This window comes from Euwallacea similis, chromosome 2 (genome assembly GCF_039881205.1).
Source record: "Euwallacea similis isolate ESF13 chromosome 2, ESF131.1, whole genome shotgun sequence".
In the NCBI taxonomy this organism is placed as follows: domain Eukaryota; kingdom Metazoa; phylum Arthropoda; class Insecta; order Coleoptera; family Curculionidae; genus Euwallacea; species Euwallacea similis.
This window is the reverse complement of record NC_089610.1, coordinates 5,096,106-5,111,709: the sequence shown is the minus strand read 5'-3', so window position 1 is coordinate 5,111,709 and position 15,604 is coordinate 5,096,106. Positions and strand designations below refer to the sequence as shown.

The window sequence follows — 15,604 nt, the reverse complement described above, 5'->3', positions numbered from 1 at the left end:
CAAAACGATAAAAATTATGCTACATTCACTTCTAAATCATTCTAAATCAATGTTTGTTTACGTAGTATAAAGTTCACTACCATTTCATCGTAAAAACGAAATAACAGGCGGTTCCTTTTCTTTTCGATTTGTGTTTCTAGTGCTCTTAGCCACGTGGCATATTACTCTTAAGGTCAGAAAGTAAAATAGCTCCACTAAACTTAAAAAACTGAAGCCCAGACACAAACTTAGCAATCCGCCTATGTTTGCTGAAAAAATGTACAGTTCATTAATTATCTAGTGGGCAAGCAAGGAGTGTACTTGCATAAAATTTCCGTAAATCCATACAGTTCACTTTTTAGCTCCTTTGTAAATTTTGAGTTGTAAAAGAAGAACTGGACAACTGCCATGTTCCTACTAAAAAAATATCCTAAATATTGAAAACCTACTCACGCCCGAGATCACTTACATAAAGTATTTCTTGCTCAAACTGGAAATAACAACATCGTTGGAAACCTCCTTCGATAATTTAGCATAAGATTTGGATTCGGAATATTCCACAAAGTGGCAGGACGGAAGACAGAGGCAAGAAGAGCTAAAATTGCGAATCAAAACTGAATTTTTGAAGGAAATTACAGTTGAGATGCTTCACTATGGACCAAAGGTTCGGCGATTGGGGGGCTGAGTGTGTGTTGGGGGATTAAGATTTTAGAGAAGCGCGATGAACTTTTAGTCCCCGCTTTATAAATATAAATTTAGAGTTAATCTCTTCTAAATTATTTACCCGTTTCCCTCTACGGTCTCCATATCAATTTTCGCCTGTTCGACGCATTGTTTTTCTATTTTGCCGCAGTATTTAATCAGCGAATTTTCTGAAATAATGATAAATCAACAATATCGATTAATTACAACATGTTAAAAATTTCATTTTCAAATAGACCTCGTTCTCTTGGAAGAGCTATGACGTTTTTGGATCGATGGAAGAAAAGTGAGACGTCACGGCTAACGCGATGCTTTTAATTTGTGAACAGGATATATGTGTAGTTTATTTGTCAAACTTTTGATAGCACGTCAGACGGATTGTATGACGTCCTAGCCGCGCGATGTTGACAATGTGTTTAAAGTGATGTCCAATTCTGATAAAATTTATTTCGTTCTAAATCTGGCACCACCGCTCAATTTTATCTTCTCTGTGATTAGTGACGTGCAACCAAAAGTATAGTGAATGAACTATACGGTCAGTGTCTTGAGTTGCAGTATACTCCGTTCACAATTTAAATGTGTCTCGTTAGCATTGAATGTTTCGGTTTTTATTCCAGTTTGCCTTTTTTTTCAAAGGTCATTTACCACAAGATCCATTTACCTCATAAGTGGACAGCAAAATATATTAAAAATAACCCGTCACATATCTTTTTTTTATGAAAGTTTTTATTTAATGACGAAACTACACGCCAATCTGATAAAGATCACTGTTCGAATGTTTCCTTATCAAGTCTATCACCCTAAAGGGCGTCTACAATTCCAACGCAAATACATTGAACGACTGAACTAATCGTGCTGAATTAAAACTTACTTGGCAAGTAGTAGGGAACACACCTGCAGGAATTCAATGTGTAATTCGATTGGCATTCAAGAAGGCAATTTTGCTGGCTGTAGGTCCTGAAAGAAAAAAGCGCCTGAGTATAATGCGGAAGTTGAATATCTTAGGAACAGATATGCATGGTTTAATAGTCATTTTAAAATAGATAGAATTAACTAGCGGTATTTGGAAATACTCGAACCCAATGTTTCTGCATTATTTTAATCACCCCATGACCAGAAGGATTTTTTGACCACCCTGTATACTTACATAGTATATTGTAATCCTTCAATTTCTTTTAGTGCCTTTATAAAAACAAATGAGTCATTAACAGGAAGAAATAAATCACACTCAAAATTTTGGAAGAATACGCCTTGATGTAAATTTAGGGGTGACATATTATCGATCAGGTGAAATATTCTAACATAAGTATCGTATTGTTGAGATGAGTATTGTTGATATTGCTGCGACTAGGAAGAGCGTGCATTGATGTGAATTTAAGGAAAACGCGTACTGATGTAAATTTAGGGACGAGTCATATTATTGGTCGGGCTAAATATTATACTATTCATTTTATATTGTTGAGATCGCTGTGCGCAGATATATTTCCGATCTTTCCTTGAGCTTAAACGGTGATCTTCCCATACACTCGCAATTCTATTGCGTGTAGTACAAATTGTGGCAAAATCATTAAGGGGCTCAGACATGCACCAATTCTGTTTTTAGTTCTCGTAGGGATAGAGAGAAATCCAATTATTTCCGTAATGAAGGTGCACAAGTATTTTATTTGACACAAACTTTGTTTATTTTTAAGCAATGATTACAGTAAATGGAACCACTAAAACACACTTCCGCCTTAAATCTAAAGAGATTAAAAATACTCATGTCATTATCGGTTGAGTTCAATGCGATAAAACCTGGAGTGATGGAGCTTCAGTAATACGCTGCTTATGGTCTTTGCGTTTCTTCTTGGCGTACAAGCAGAGCACTCTCAGAGATGCAAAATAAGTCAATTCTATGATAGATAATGAGCTCAATCCCAACCACAATCCGAGGATACCTCCAACATTTGCTAAAAGAAAGGGCAAATTTAAGGAAAAAAATTAATTATTTATTTTAGTTTTTATTTTTCATGTATCAAGTCATCATTATTTTGAGACATTTTTTATGAGTATTAAAACGTAAATTAATGTAATTTAAAAAAACACAAGATTTGCCCAGTGTGTTTAAATTAAGGATATCTAACATGGAAATCACATAAACGATAAAATAAAAATGTATAGGTATCTACGTGGTAATCAGTTCGAAAATCATCTCTACTTACATAAAACTTCTGGAACATTATAAAGGAAATCCTTTACTCGTTTTTGAGATACTGCTTGTCTAAAGTAAAAATGGACCACTGATAGGCTAAAATTGAGAATACTTTTTTGGAAGTACGTCGGCGCAATTAGTATTCTACAAAAAGTATGTTCCCTCTCTTAAACTAAAAAAGAAGTTATCACAACTATTCTCTCCATTTGTAGTCTATCTCGAGATTTAATAATTAATATAATTAGAAATACAGGATGTTATCACATCGATAGTTTTTAGGGGGTCTCAAAGTCAGCAATTTTACAGGGTGTCTGAGCTGTTATCGAAATTATAGATTTACGGTTTTCTTAGTCATGTAGTGATTTTTTGTGGAAGGAAAGTAGATAGGGATAGAATATTTTTTGCCATCTTAGTTTTGTAGATAGAGGTTGTTTTCAAAACCTCTGTGTGAAGAGTCTTGAAAAAATTTAAAGTTGAAATATTTGATGTTTTTTCCTTTTAAAATCATTCCAGACAATGAAGACACCCTCCAGCCGGCTCGCTTACCACATTTTTCCCTATTGGATTGTTACTTTTGGAGAAGTGTAAAAGAGTTTATTTATAAATTTGTAGTTGTCGATATTAATGAGTTGCGAAGAATCATCATAACCTTAAGGGCCAAAAGAAGGAGATGGGACATTTTAGGATCAATGCGAAGAAGCATAGATCTGTGCTTGGAAGTGGAGGGTAAACCCTTCGAGCACCTCGTAAAATCTGTTTTATTTACTCGTTTAAATGGTTGTCAATAACTATTCAAAAAGTTAAGAATTTTTTTTTCAACGATTTTAAATATCTAATACTATACATATAGGGATTCCGTGAAAAAAATTATAGGTTTTGACGCACCCTGTGCGTAAATTTATAACACCTAAAAGCGAATTTAATCGTTAAATTTTAAGCAGTATTTAAATCTATATTGTATTACACGAAACACACTCACAAACCTTCTAGTGTCGTTCAATGTAACACTATAACCGTTGAAATTGCTAGGCCAAAGGGGGACCTCAGACGACACTTGCTTATAGATAATTTCAAAGCAGGCAGGCTTGCATTGACAGTCACCATCTAAATAACTAAATGTTCGTTTCGTATAACAAACAAAAAAGTGATTTAAAATTTTTATTGATAAAAAATGAAGCAAATGCCCAACCAGGAATACGTACTTAATAACGCGTATTCTGTTGCTTCTTACCTTCCGTTTTTTATATTAGTAATATCGACTTTCACCCTTCGAGTACAATTAACATTCGATCGATTCCCACAATACGGCGATAAATTATTTTCTGAAATTGACACTCTTAATAGACTCAGAATGTGACAATAAAATAGTTATGAAAAATTGTGAAAATCCGCACAACGTTTTATTTGGTGGCGAACCTCAATGGCTTACAACAGACTTACTTGGTAGGTAGTACGGAATGCAGTTGCATTCTCTTAAAGTGTAATTTGATTGACACTCTTGTAAACAGTTTCTTTGAGTGTAAGTCCTAAAACGAAAATAACGTTTTAGAGAAAATCCCTAGTCGAAGTCGTTTCTAATCGTGCCAAAGTCGTGTGTTCAAGCCACATCGAAAACACGTTTTACATAATTTTACGCCGTTTTTTTAAACCCTTTTTGCACTATTTCTTTATCCTTTTTTGCTAATTTTTTTGCTCCTTTTTTCGCCTTTTTTTGCTCTTTTTTTATGCACTATTTGCAAGTTTTTGTGTTTTTTAAAAAAATGTTTGTGCTCTTCTTTCTAAACGTTTTAGCTTTTTCTTTTCTTAACTTTTTATGCTATTTGCAATTTTTTTTGCATTATTTTTAACCCCCTTATTTTGCACGCGTCCAAGATGTGACTGCGACGTGGCTTGCACACGCGACTCAGACGCGCGACTTCGACACGACAAACACCCTGACACACACATATATATATATATTTATACACCCTGTATATTATTTCATCTCGCGTATTGTTTCTATGGTTAGACCGATGAGAGTTGTTGACGCTCGCGAAAAAGGGTGTAAAAATATTTGAATGTTTGGAGATCGTTCGGTCTATGACTCGTACCTTTGCAGAAGACATTGTAAAGATTTTTTGCACCTTTTCGTACCGATATCGATATTTTTTTCTATCAGTCCTGCGATGGGCGAGGGTTTCAATTGATATTAAAAATACTACACAATACTGCAATGTGTATTTTCCAAAACGACGTAATCGTTACGGGGGCTAATTGTCGCATCCAAAGAAGGCGCCGACAAATTAAATTTGAGTTTTAATAATTTATTTATTCTTACCTACGTCCGTCTTCGCTACGTGGCATGACATTTCACTCAAAGCAGGTAGTTAAAGGCCTTCGTAAGTAATTCGAATTTTTGGATACCGATTATGTCGTACACAAATCATAAATTAAAAAAATATTACAGATGGAAATCGATGGTATATGTGTAGTATTTAAATTTTAATTTAACATTCAAAATATAATTTTAATATTTAAAAAGTAATTAATGCGACTGAAAATTGTAAGGAAAAATCACACAACCGCTGCACTCCTAAATCAGACACTTTGTAAATAATTATATTAACATTTCAATGCGATTTTACCTGTAGTACTGCAGTGGTCGCTCATTAGAAAAATAGCACTGTCGATTAATTATGGGAACACTTCTCAGCGAACTTGTGGCTTCTCTTATCGAAGGCTCTATGGTGACCCTCGTCTCTAACCCTGGGCTTATCAGGAAACCAAAATCAGCCATTTTCGGAGTTTCAATAGGGTTTGAGAGTATGACCTAGGAAATATTAAGGGAAGTAATTAAGAGCCAGTATGTTATTGAAACCAGGGTCAAATTTAGCGACGACATAAAGGTGAGGATCGAATTTCGGCCGCACTATGTCAAGGACGCACTATATCAAGGACGCACTACGGCAGGGACACATTATATCTTGTTTCCGTTTTTCAAGATCTAGTTGATGGGCGCACTACCAACTTGGTTTTCATTAAGCCCCTCCAAATTGGCTTTGCATTACTTACTTTAAATCCAGTGCTACGAGTCGATGAGCAGTAGTAATTGTCGACTTGGGCGTCTAAAATTACAGTTAATCCCAAGTGAGCACCGGCACCTGGAATAGGGTAAAAAACTATATATTCAGTAGTACATTTGGTAAATTTTGTAAAATTCATTATTTTACGGAAATGCATTTTATAATAATACCCATTAATTAACTATATAAATAATGCGTTAAAATGTTTTTTTGTTACATCCCTAAACCCACCTAGAGGACGTCTGGGTATGTATTCTCCATATTTCATGTCTTTAAAACCCTTTTCGGCGTTCCAATCATAAACGTTTTCGGGGTAAGTTTGATTTAGTATACTTATATCTTTCCTAAAACCACATTGCCCTCGAATAATATCTACATAAGTAAACTGGTAGTAAATGGTGCATAAAAATCATAAAAAAATGGTTTGTCAGAATCAAACGTGTTTCATTTATCAACTAGTTGCAATAAAAATTATTCTCCAAATTGCTTCTGAACTCATATAGGCTTACAGATTTCTGAAAATCTTCTGCGGTGGTAAGCGATTGAAAGAACAACACAGACCTTCATCTGTTAAGTCGTTGTTAAATACGTCTTCACAATCGATGGTTTGACTACCCCATTGACAGAGTTTCAAAATATCAGTGCATGAATTTCCCACCTAATAATACGAATTTGTTATTTATCTATCATATAAAAATTGGATAGTTGACAACGAGCTTTTCACCTCCCTTCCTCGACTGCGTGACTTACCCTTACTAAAAAGTTTCTTAGAGTTTCCCATTTAATATTTTCAGTGCTATCAAAAGTTGTGTTTCCATTGCACGAATCGTCTAATAATTTCTTGTCAACGATAGATCTGTAAATTAGGTACATCTTTAATCGATTATGCTGCATTCTTAGATAAGTTTTGCAACCGACTTTGCAGTTTAGAAGAAATATCAAAATTCTTGTGTGGCCGGCACGTTCACCAGATTTAGATTCATTAGATTTCTACAAAGATGTTTGACATTTCCACTAAACTGCAAGACCGGACTTTAACGTGTGATATATCATTGTAATCAGAAAAAAAGTTGAATTTAAAAAGTAAAAATCCAAAATGGCACCGGTAGAAAAACAAAATTGATAATTTTTGCTGCACATTGGAACGTCGAATTTCAAATATGACATCATTACGTTGTAGAAAAGAAAAAGTTGCACTGATGAAGTGTCAATAATTTTGAATCATCTTGCCAAATAAGGTGAAGAAAAAATAAAAACGTTTTTCCAAAATCTCGGTTTTTTTCGAATATCTCCCAAAGCCCTAGAGATTTTTCAAATGTTGATACGATGTATTCTTGAACTCTTGTCCTACTTTGCCCCAATTTAACCGACCTCGCATCATCTATGGTTACCGAGATTCTCAGATTGAGCTGCAGGAACGGATTAATCTATATGACAAAAACTGATTATTTCAAATTAGAGATCAACTATACCCGTGTTTGATAATTTCCTCGGCTTGACTTTTCTTGGCCTGATTCATATTACAAATAGTGACGGCAGGAAATGGGATGGAACTGAGATCTGCATCAAAGGGGCTGAAACTGATTATCACTGGACTCGACTTCCATTTAACATAAATATTAGAGATAAAATAGGCCGCAAACCCAATTGCCAAGGAGAAAGAGATCAACCAAAATATTCTGAAATTTCATTAAAAAAAGTGCTTTTTTGTTCAGATATTATTTTCATCCCTTAATTAGTTGTGACCTTTCACCGAAAGATAAATGAGTGTCTGCTACGTATCTCAATCCGTGCAATGTGGTGTTTTCACAATATTTCTGTAGTTGATTCACAACAGTCTTCTTAACATTCACAGAGATCTTTTTAGGATAAATTGGTCTCGGGTTGGAAATACTCAGATGATCTTTCGCGTTTAAGCTGAAAATAAAATCGGATGGTGCGTGAGCATAAATGTTACAAAATCGCTTTCAGAAGTCCATTTACAGAAAATTAAAAAAAACTGAATAATACATACTAAAAAAGGGAAAAATACTTTCTGCTACTAAATTGCATGTCTTAGAAAAAATCTAAGTATGCCACTGGATTGTGCTTTAAAATTTTCTTAAAAATACTGTGAATTTTCACAAATTTAAATTTCCATTAAATTCCATTAAATTCCAGAATTATACTTAATTTCCAAAATTGGCATAAATTTAAGGCGTTGAGTATAGGACCATGTCAGTTTTATTGAATTAACACGTTTTAATTATGAGTAACATGCAACTAATGATGCTAATAGACATGAAGCCCGACAGCTACAGTCACAATTACGCATGCGTTTTCTCACGAATATGATGTTTGCGCACAAGCTGCAGACCATCGCAGTAAGTTATATGAGTTGCATTAATAATCTAAAGTTTTTCCCAAAAATCACTAAAAATCTGAAAATTTACAATTCGCAAAAATTTCGTCGGAAATTTGAAAATAATACATTTTTTCCCATTTTATTTTTACTTATTTTTTTACAATACATTTACACTAAAGGTAACATTTTGTCCGCTTACTTGAGGTTGGAATGTGGCGCAGTGGCCGTAAAATCATTTTCCCCGAGTCTGAATATTGGAACGGTCTTTTGCCGCACAGTTTCAGAAGCCCAACTGATGGGTTTTCTAGGTCTTACAAACAGGGTGTCCTCTTTAACCATTTTAACCATCCGTCTACAAGACTTCTAGTGGACACCTACAAACTAATCTGAATTATATTTGGAACTATCAGTTCGGTCGTAAATAAAGCAGTCCTCTGCAATCCTTGAACTCAACCACACTTCGACGTAATTTTTTGTAAAATATACGAACTTAGCGAACTGTGCAAATATCACATTTTTCTCATGAGCGTGACGTAATGTGGCTTTACTGCACGCAATTGTTAGCTCAAAGAGGATCTTTAACGCACGTGTGTGGTAATTTTTTCCTTGTCCCCTGCTGCAATGTGTTGCCTGCCGCACACTTAACTGAATGGATATGAATTCCATTTCCAGGTGTAATTGGGGTCAGTATTGCATAAGGGTCCCATTTTGACGGGAATTTTCGTGGCGTTGCTTACTTTTTTCGGGACACGAGCCAAGGTAAAAAAAGACTTTTCACGGCCCTTTTGGTTTTTTCTTTTGCTGCCTAGACAGTAAAAAACTTTTACTTCGAAGAGAAGTAGCTGCTTGAGTTGCAGGGCGGGAAAAAAGCGCATTTACTGCCGCGGTGATATTCACGGCTAAGTCGAAACCGAGGCTATGTAGGACGCTAATAAACTCACGTTGTAGCCGAGTGAAGCAGCAACTTCTTCTCCGATTGGTGTCGATTGATCAGTTTTCCTCGGATTAATAAATTATCGAGCGAAAAAACGACAAGACATCAGGTTGGAACGTATCGCTTTTAACCCTTGGGAAGTATAAGTGTTACTTTACTGCCTAGGGATAAAAAGTAACACTCTACAGCTTTTTATGACAGTAAAACGTCGCTTTTTTGGCAGTCGAAGAAAAAACGACTGCTGCATATTTGGTGACCAGCAAAGACACTTTATTAGTGGAATCGGTGTTGGAGCGGTAAATTTACGGTCTAAATTGATTATTAATTTATGGCTTTTACGAGCGATTTATTGCAAAAAGAAGCACTTACCCTGAGAATTCGCAAAAACTATAATATAAGCTGAAACAAGCACCAAATTAATATACCTACGTAACGGGCTCTGAATATCGAATACTTGATCTTCTTATCTAATGCATGCAGCAGTAAACTGAACAAATGTGTTCATGTCAGTCCTGCTAGTTTTTTAGATATTTCAGACATTAATTACACTTTCCATGACACGAAGTCTTATGTATCCACAGTATTACGTTGATATCGGTTTGATTACACTACTAATTCTATTTTCTTCCTATTTACCCTTTGGGTCGCAATTGATTGCGTAGTTTGTGAGAAATTAAGAATGATTTGATAAAATTAATTTCCATAATGGAGAAAATCAATAGTTACTTGAAACCACTAAGATCTATGAGATAATTAGTGAATTGCAGTCATTAATTGTTAAGTAATAATGATGGATTGTTACGAATTTTCAAATCAAGTCTAACCACGGTAAATTAAATATAGAGCCGTTTCACTCGATTTTTCAATTCTATTCCTCGCATCTCATCTATCTAGGAACCACACCCTAAAAACCAACCCCCGTAAGGTCTACGCGAGTTTTTCATCACAGAGGTGAGTAATCCCTATGCTGAGCACAAATGTTACTCAACAAGACGGTTACGCGCAAGCTCACCAGGATTTTCATGTAATAATCCAGTTTATCTTAAATCGTATCCTCTTAAGGGGACGTTTACCTACTAAAACCTCCCCCCCTTGCTAGGACCGTTGTTAGGCATTTCTTGAGACGGTAGCAACGTCGATGGACACCTTTAGCTTCCAGTTATCCATTCTTCCTTTTGGGAATTCCTTTCTTATGTGACTTCAATCTACACAATGCAGTGAAGCAACTGCATTCACAATTGCATAAATCTGATTTTTACACTATCGCAGCATTCTTTTAATTAGCACAGCATCCCTCACTCCTACCGCTCCATGTAATGAATACAATCTCCGCTAGATACGCTTTTCTGTCCGCGGACACCTTTAGTTACTTTTAGGAATTCCCTTCCCTACAACTAACCTGTACTAACCTGAACTAATCGGAACTAGCCTAGACACTTTGGCTGCAATAGCGAAAATCACTTCCGCAAAATTAAATTTTCTTTAAAATAACTATACTTTCATACCAGGCATCGCAATGAGCGCATTATGAAAGGCGTTTCTGAACGCTCGTGGAGGGATATTTTATTGTCTCTCTTCGCTTTTCTCATATCGAGGTTTCAGTAAAATGGATTTAAATGAAATATCTTTTAAACGTGGTTAAAAGACGCCCAGAGGCCATTAATGCTTAATTACATATATGCCCATCGATTGGTCGAAGAGCGCCTCGCTTCGCGCGCACCCTTGATTGAAGTATGTGATAATGAACTCTGTATTTCGACATAAGAAAAATATCATAACACTATTGGGCCATAGTTTTCTCTCCATAGTGATATTCATGGATTCATGGGCAAGTTCATCAACTCAGGCATGTGCAATCGTGACAATGGCCATGTCTGATACTGTGAAAATCCACGCGAACCCCGAGGATGTCCACCATAAGCGCCTTTCGGTTAATAAAATCTGATACAAAGTGTCACGTGACTTTTTTTTAATTTAAATAGACGTTCGCGTGTCGGCAAGGCAGTTTCTTAAACACGGCGCATGTGCAGAAAATTGTTTTCCGATCATTTTCTAATTACATATGACCCTTAGGCTCTATTGTTTTTATTAACTCCGCACGTCTTTTGTCTTTTTCTTCCACGAAAAATTGAACATTGGAAGCCAGGGAACCAAGAAGGAAAGACTGTCAGTATAAAGAAGGAAATAACTGTTGCAAGGAAGGTAATTTTGTGCATTTACTACATATTTTTAGTGAAATATCGTGATATACTATGATATATTAACTGACAGATACTAGGGATTCCGCTATAGACTGTTCTGGCCTTCAAAAACTAGATTCCTCTAATTTCCAATGGAGGCCGTCCAAGAGGATTATCCAGACTGTGCGGAGAAAATTTGCAAGATTATGCAAGAAAGAGACAAGGAAATACTGCAGCTTGATGTGCGAATTAAATGTAAGTTGTGGTAATCTGTCTGCAACTATACTATACATAAATACTTTGTAGTTATGCTAAATACAATCATTGAACCAGCGGAGCGTGAAGTCAAAGAACTGGAAAGAGAAAGCCAGAGAAATGCTGAGCTCATAAAGGAACTTGACGAGCAACTTGAACAACTGGACTTCATCAACGCGAGGTGAGAGTTTTCTTGCTTTTTCATACATCTGTACTTATACCTATATCCAGAAAGCCCCAGTTCCTACTTAAATAATATTGCAAATTTGCAGAATTAATATTAACACTAACAGTTCCTTTTCATCTCAGAACTGTGTTCAAAAATTGCTTATTACACGCAGGTTTCAATTTTAAGAATAAGGAGAGTTAATACCATTTTACACATACGACTACCTCCCTTCCATTGGCCACAGTGGACAGATACATTTTTCTATTCAAAATATGATTTCCTCTTTGTGGAAAGGTGGAAAGTCTCAGCGTTTATAGAAAAAAAATTTCCTGGACGCAAATTCGTCTGATTCGTTTTCGATAGACCACCCTGTAGTTTGATGTTGTACTTTTTTTTTAAGTCTCGGAGATAACCGAGACGTCCAGATTCAATCAGTAATAAATCATAACACATTGGAAAAGATGCTGGCCGCGCAACTTTTAATTGAACAGCGAGAAACAGCGCGGGTGGTAGAAGAATGGCGCGTCTTTTCTGAAGACGCAAAACTAAAACTTGTGGAGGATCCTCGCCAGAAGGAGCTAGAAAATGCGAGAGTATTGCGAAATCGACATAATCATAAATATATTTGCATTCCCAAAACTTTTTTATCGGCAGGCGGAATATCTAAAAGTGCATATAAAACTGAAAATGAGAGAGATGAAAATACGCGAGAGCAAAAGGATTACCGCCCAAAAGAAGGAGATACAACAAAGAATGTATTACAACTTCTTCATTCGGCTTGCTGAAGATTATGTGACGGAACGGAAACTCAAAGAATTGGAAGTGTTGAAGCGGCAAGAGGTTGAGGCGATCCGAAATCTATATGAGCTTCAAGAAAAGGTTAAACTGAAGCAGAAATTTGGGACTTCGAGCATAAAAAACATATCGAATATAATTGTAAGTAGTGCTCACACCGATATTTTAATACTCTGGTTTCTGTTTTTTATTGTGTCGTCTAAAGAATGCATATTAATTTGCGTATGTCCTTTATTTGTAGTTTGGAAGTCAAGAGTTGCAAGTGGAAAAGCCTACAGGAGTCATACAAACAGGTACTCTATATTTGCAATTGTTGTGGTAAAGAACATATTTAAGTTAGTTGGGATTCATTTTATGTGTGCAACAGGTAGATAAATAGGGAAAAAATTAATATTTCATGATAATAAAAAAGGAGGAATATACAGGGTGTCTCAGATCAACGTTGTGAAAAAATTGTCACGAAAATTTTATATTGATATTTTGTGTTAGAAGGTTGCAATTAAATTTTTTTAAAATGTGTGAAAGAGTTATAGACTTTCGAAGTTTCTATCGTCTTCACACAGTGAAATCACAAAAATCAGCGGAACTTATGTTCAACAACCAGAAGTTAAATGCGTTGTTCCAAGAAGAAGAAATAATGCCGCCGGAGGTGCCAGAGAAAATCCGCATTTTAGATCAGCAAGTTCTGATACCGCCGGTAATGGAACCTCTGGAACCCCTACCGAAAAAACGAACGGGACATTTCTGTACAAATTGGTTGAAGAAGATCAAGTTCGGTCAATCTCAAGACGAAGTTCCCTCTTGCCGACAGACTACAAATCTTCAGCTGGATCAAAATGGGTTCAGAGATCCAGAAGTCCATGAGGATACTTCGAAGGTTACTGTGGTAAGTTTTATTCAAGAGTGCGCTGATTTATTTAGTCATTATTTGACTCTATGCATAGAAACCTTACAATTTAGATTTTCGGTTATGGTATTACTCAGTATGGATTTCAGGGGGATTAGTAGTGCGCAGATATCAATTATGAACAGGGACTTTTTATAATTATGATGAAGAGATGTGTTCTATCGGTATCACTGAAATAATGATTTAATCGTATGAATATTTATGGCCACGAGTTGAAAACGTGCACGCAAAGATATAGTTATCCTATCCTATTCTTTATTCTGTTCAGTCAAATTTGGAAAAACTTGAAGATTTTGTTTTGGTTTGGAAAGCGTTCGCCATTGTGCTCAAACATATCACGGAAATATTTTTTTCGAATGAGTATATTCGCTATATTATCCAAGTTCTTTTATCTCTAGCAATTTTTCTATCCACATTATCGGAATATTGCTCGCCTTTCATGACCGAACATAACGATTTTACATGCGTTCTTTAATGCGCGTTTCCGTTATTGTGTCCAAATCAGCTGATTTTAACACGTTAACTGCCATAATATACACCAATGCAATTATACGGAGCTCATAAATTATCGGTGAAGCAACGATAAAAATGCGAAAAGCTGCAGATGAATCACAAATGATTCGTATGGCCCCCCAAACTATGTTATGTACGCATCACGCATAATTCATATAGCAGTTAACGTGTTAAGTATGGGATTTTCACGAGCTCAAGCTAACAAACAGCAGCAAGTGCAGGAATGCTCAACCACTGCAAATTTACTCAAAATACTTATTATTTTTATGCAATGTTTTTACTAGAAAATGCTATGGATTGTTGTTTGTCTTATTGATGGTATTTTCAGTGTGAAAAACCTCCCGAGTCTGTGGAAGGTTGCGTCAAAATTCCAAAAGAAGGTTTGGGGTTGTCATCTACGTCTCCATCTCAGATTATAAACCGAATTTCGGAGGATCAAGCCAATAATTTTCAACAGCAAATACTGCAAAACCTGCAATGTTTTGGTGAAAAGTCGCAAACTACACAGGCTCTTTCGGATTTCGTGCAAGTGAGTGATATACAAGGAGATGCAGAAAGGACATTTCTTAATCTCTTAATGTTATTTCTTGGTTTAAAGCTCTTAACAACGACTTGGACTTGTTATTTTAGAGCCTTCCACCCTCTTCAAAGATGTCCCACGAACTACCAAGCCATGATAAAACCCCTTTGAAGCCGAGATCTATTTTGACTCCCACGGAAAATAAAAACGCATCTAAATCTGTATTATATCAGAACGTTAAGACTGTGAGGTTTAATTTGGAGTCGAATCAGTCTAAAGAAAATAATGTGCCGGTTTTCGGACAGTCGCCGTTTAGAAGTGGAGCGCCGTTTGTATTTTCGTTTGATCACGCTAATGGTTCTACCGTATCAGAGGTAAGTTACTGCTGTAGCATCATCTATTGCAACAATTTTGTCAGGCGGTAAATAAAGGGTGATCCTGTATTACTGTTTTAAAATTCGAAAAATTAGGACAAAGCGATGTTTCTCCTGCGCAATTGACAACTACAGTGAACCTTATTAAACATTAAAATTAAGTCGTTTTCTAGGAACAGGGTTCAAACGCCGGTTTCTTGTCAAACTCGGACGCTGAGGCGGGGGAGGGCGAAAATTATGAATGTAACTTCACTACATGTAAGTTCAAGTTTTTTTTGCGACAGCTCTGCATATTCACTAAAAAAAATGCTAATTTAGTTCTTTCTTAACATTATCGTTTTTTTTTAGGTGCTGATGATGTATTTAGTCCCAATCTTTCGCATTTAACGGACACCGCTGTAGAACCTCTATTTAATGCTTCCGAGAAACAAAATGTAGATTCAAGCGGTCCAAGTAGGTTTTTTTCCCTTTTTGGATCCAAACCTCAATTTCCGTTCAATTATTAATAATTTACATTAAGTACTATTAATGTTAATTAATATTTTCTTGTTATTATTTTTATTAATCAATCCGTGGATTTACCGATGTTATCATTCATGTTTATTTTTGTTAAATTTTGAGAATTTAACGAAAGTGTTGTCACAGTACTGAATTTTGCAATATAAATCAATCTGATAGT

At 35.8% G+C, this 15,604-nt stretch overlaps 2 protein-coding genes across 2 annotated transcripts; one reads left to right on the top strand and one right to left on the bottom strand.

The window, feature by feature from the left end:
* Positions 1–85: 85 nt before the first annotated feature.
* Positions 86–8,617, bottom strand: LOC136419387 (pickpocket protein 28-like). Its single transcript, XM_066405670.1, has 16 exons — positions 8,478–8,617; positions 7,681–7,851; positions 7,407–7,613; positions 6,685–6,790; positions 6,444–6,592; positions 6,166–6,278; positions 5,924–6,012; positions 5,497–5,681; positions 4,313–4,398; positions 4,104–4,194; positions 3,856–3,984; positions 1,553–1,638; positions 764–851; positions 449–574; positions 301–396; positions 86–248 (listed from the first exon to the last, which is right to left on the bottom strand). The coding sequence occupies exons 1-16, from the start codon at positions 8,615–8,617 to the stop codon at positions 146–148; spliced, it is 1,965 nt and encodes a 654-aa protein (XP_066261767.1). The 3' UTR covers positions 86–145.
* Positions 8,618–11,515: 2,898 nt separating this feature from the next.
* LOC136419386 (uncharacterized) lies at positions 11,516–15,503 on the top strand. The gene is made up of 10 exons (XM_066405669.1): positions 11,516–11,647; positions 11,699–11,828; positions 12,217–12,409; positions 12,471–12,752; positions 12,853–12,904; positions 13,175–13,584; positions 14,360–14,560; positions 14,662–14,925; positions 15,099–15,183; positions 15,274–15,503. Exons 1-10 carry the CDS (start codon positions 11,545–11,547, stop codon positions 15,429–15,431), a joined length of 1,878 nt encoding a protein of 625 aa, XP_066261766.1. The 5' UTR covers positions 11,516–11,544; the 3' UTR covers positions 15,432–15,503.
* The last annotated feature ends 101 nt before the right edge of the window (positions 15,504–15,604 follow it).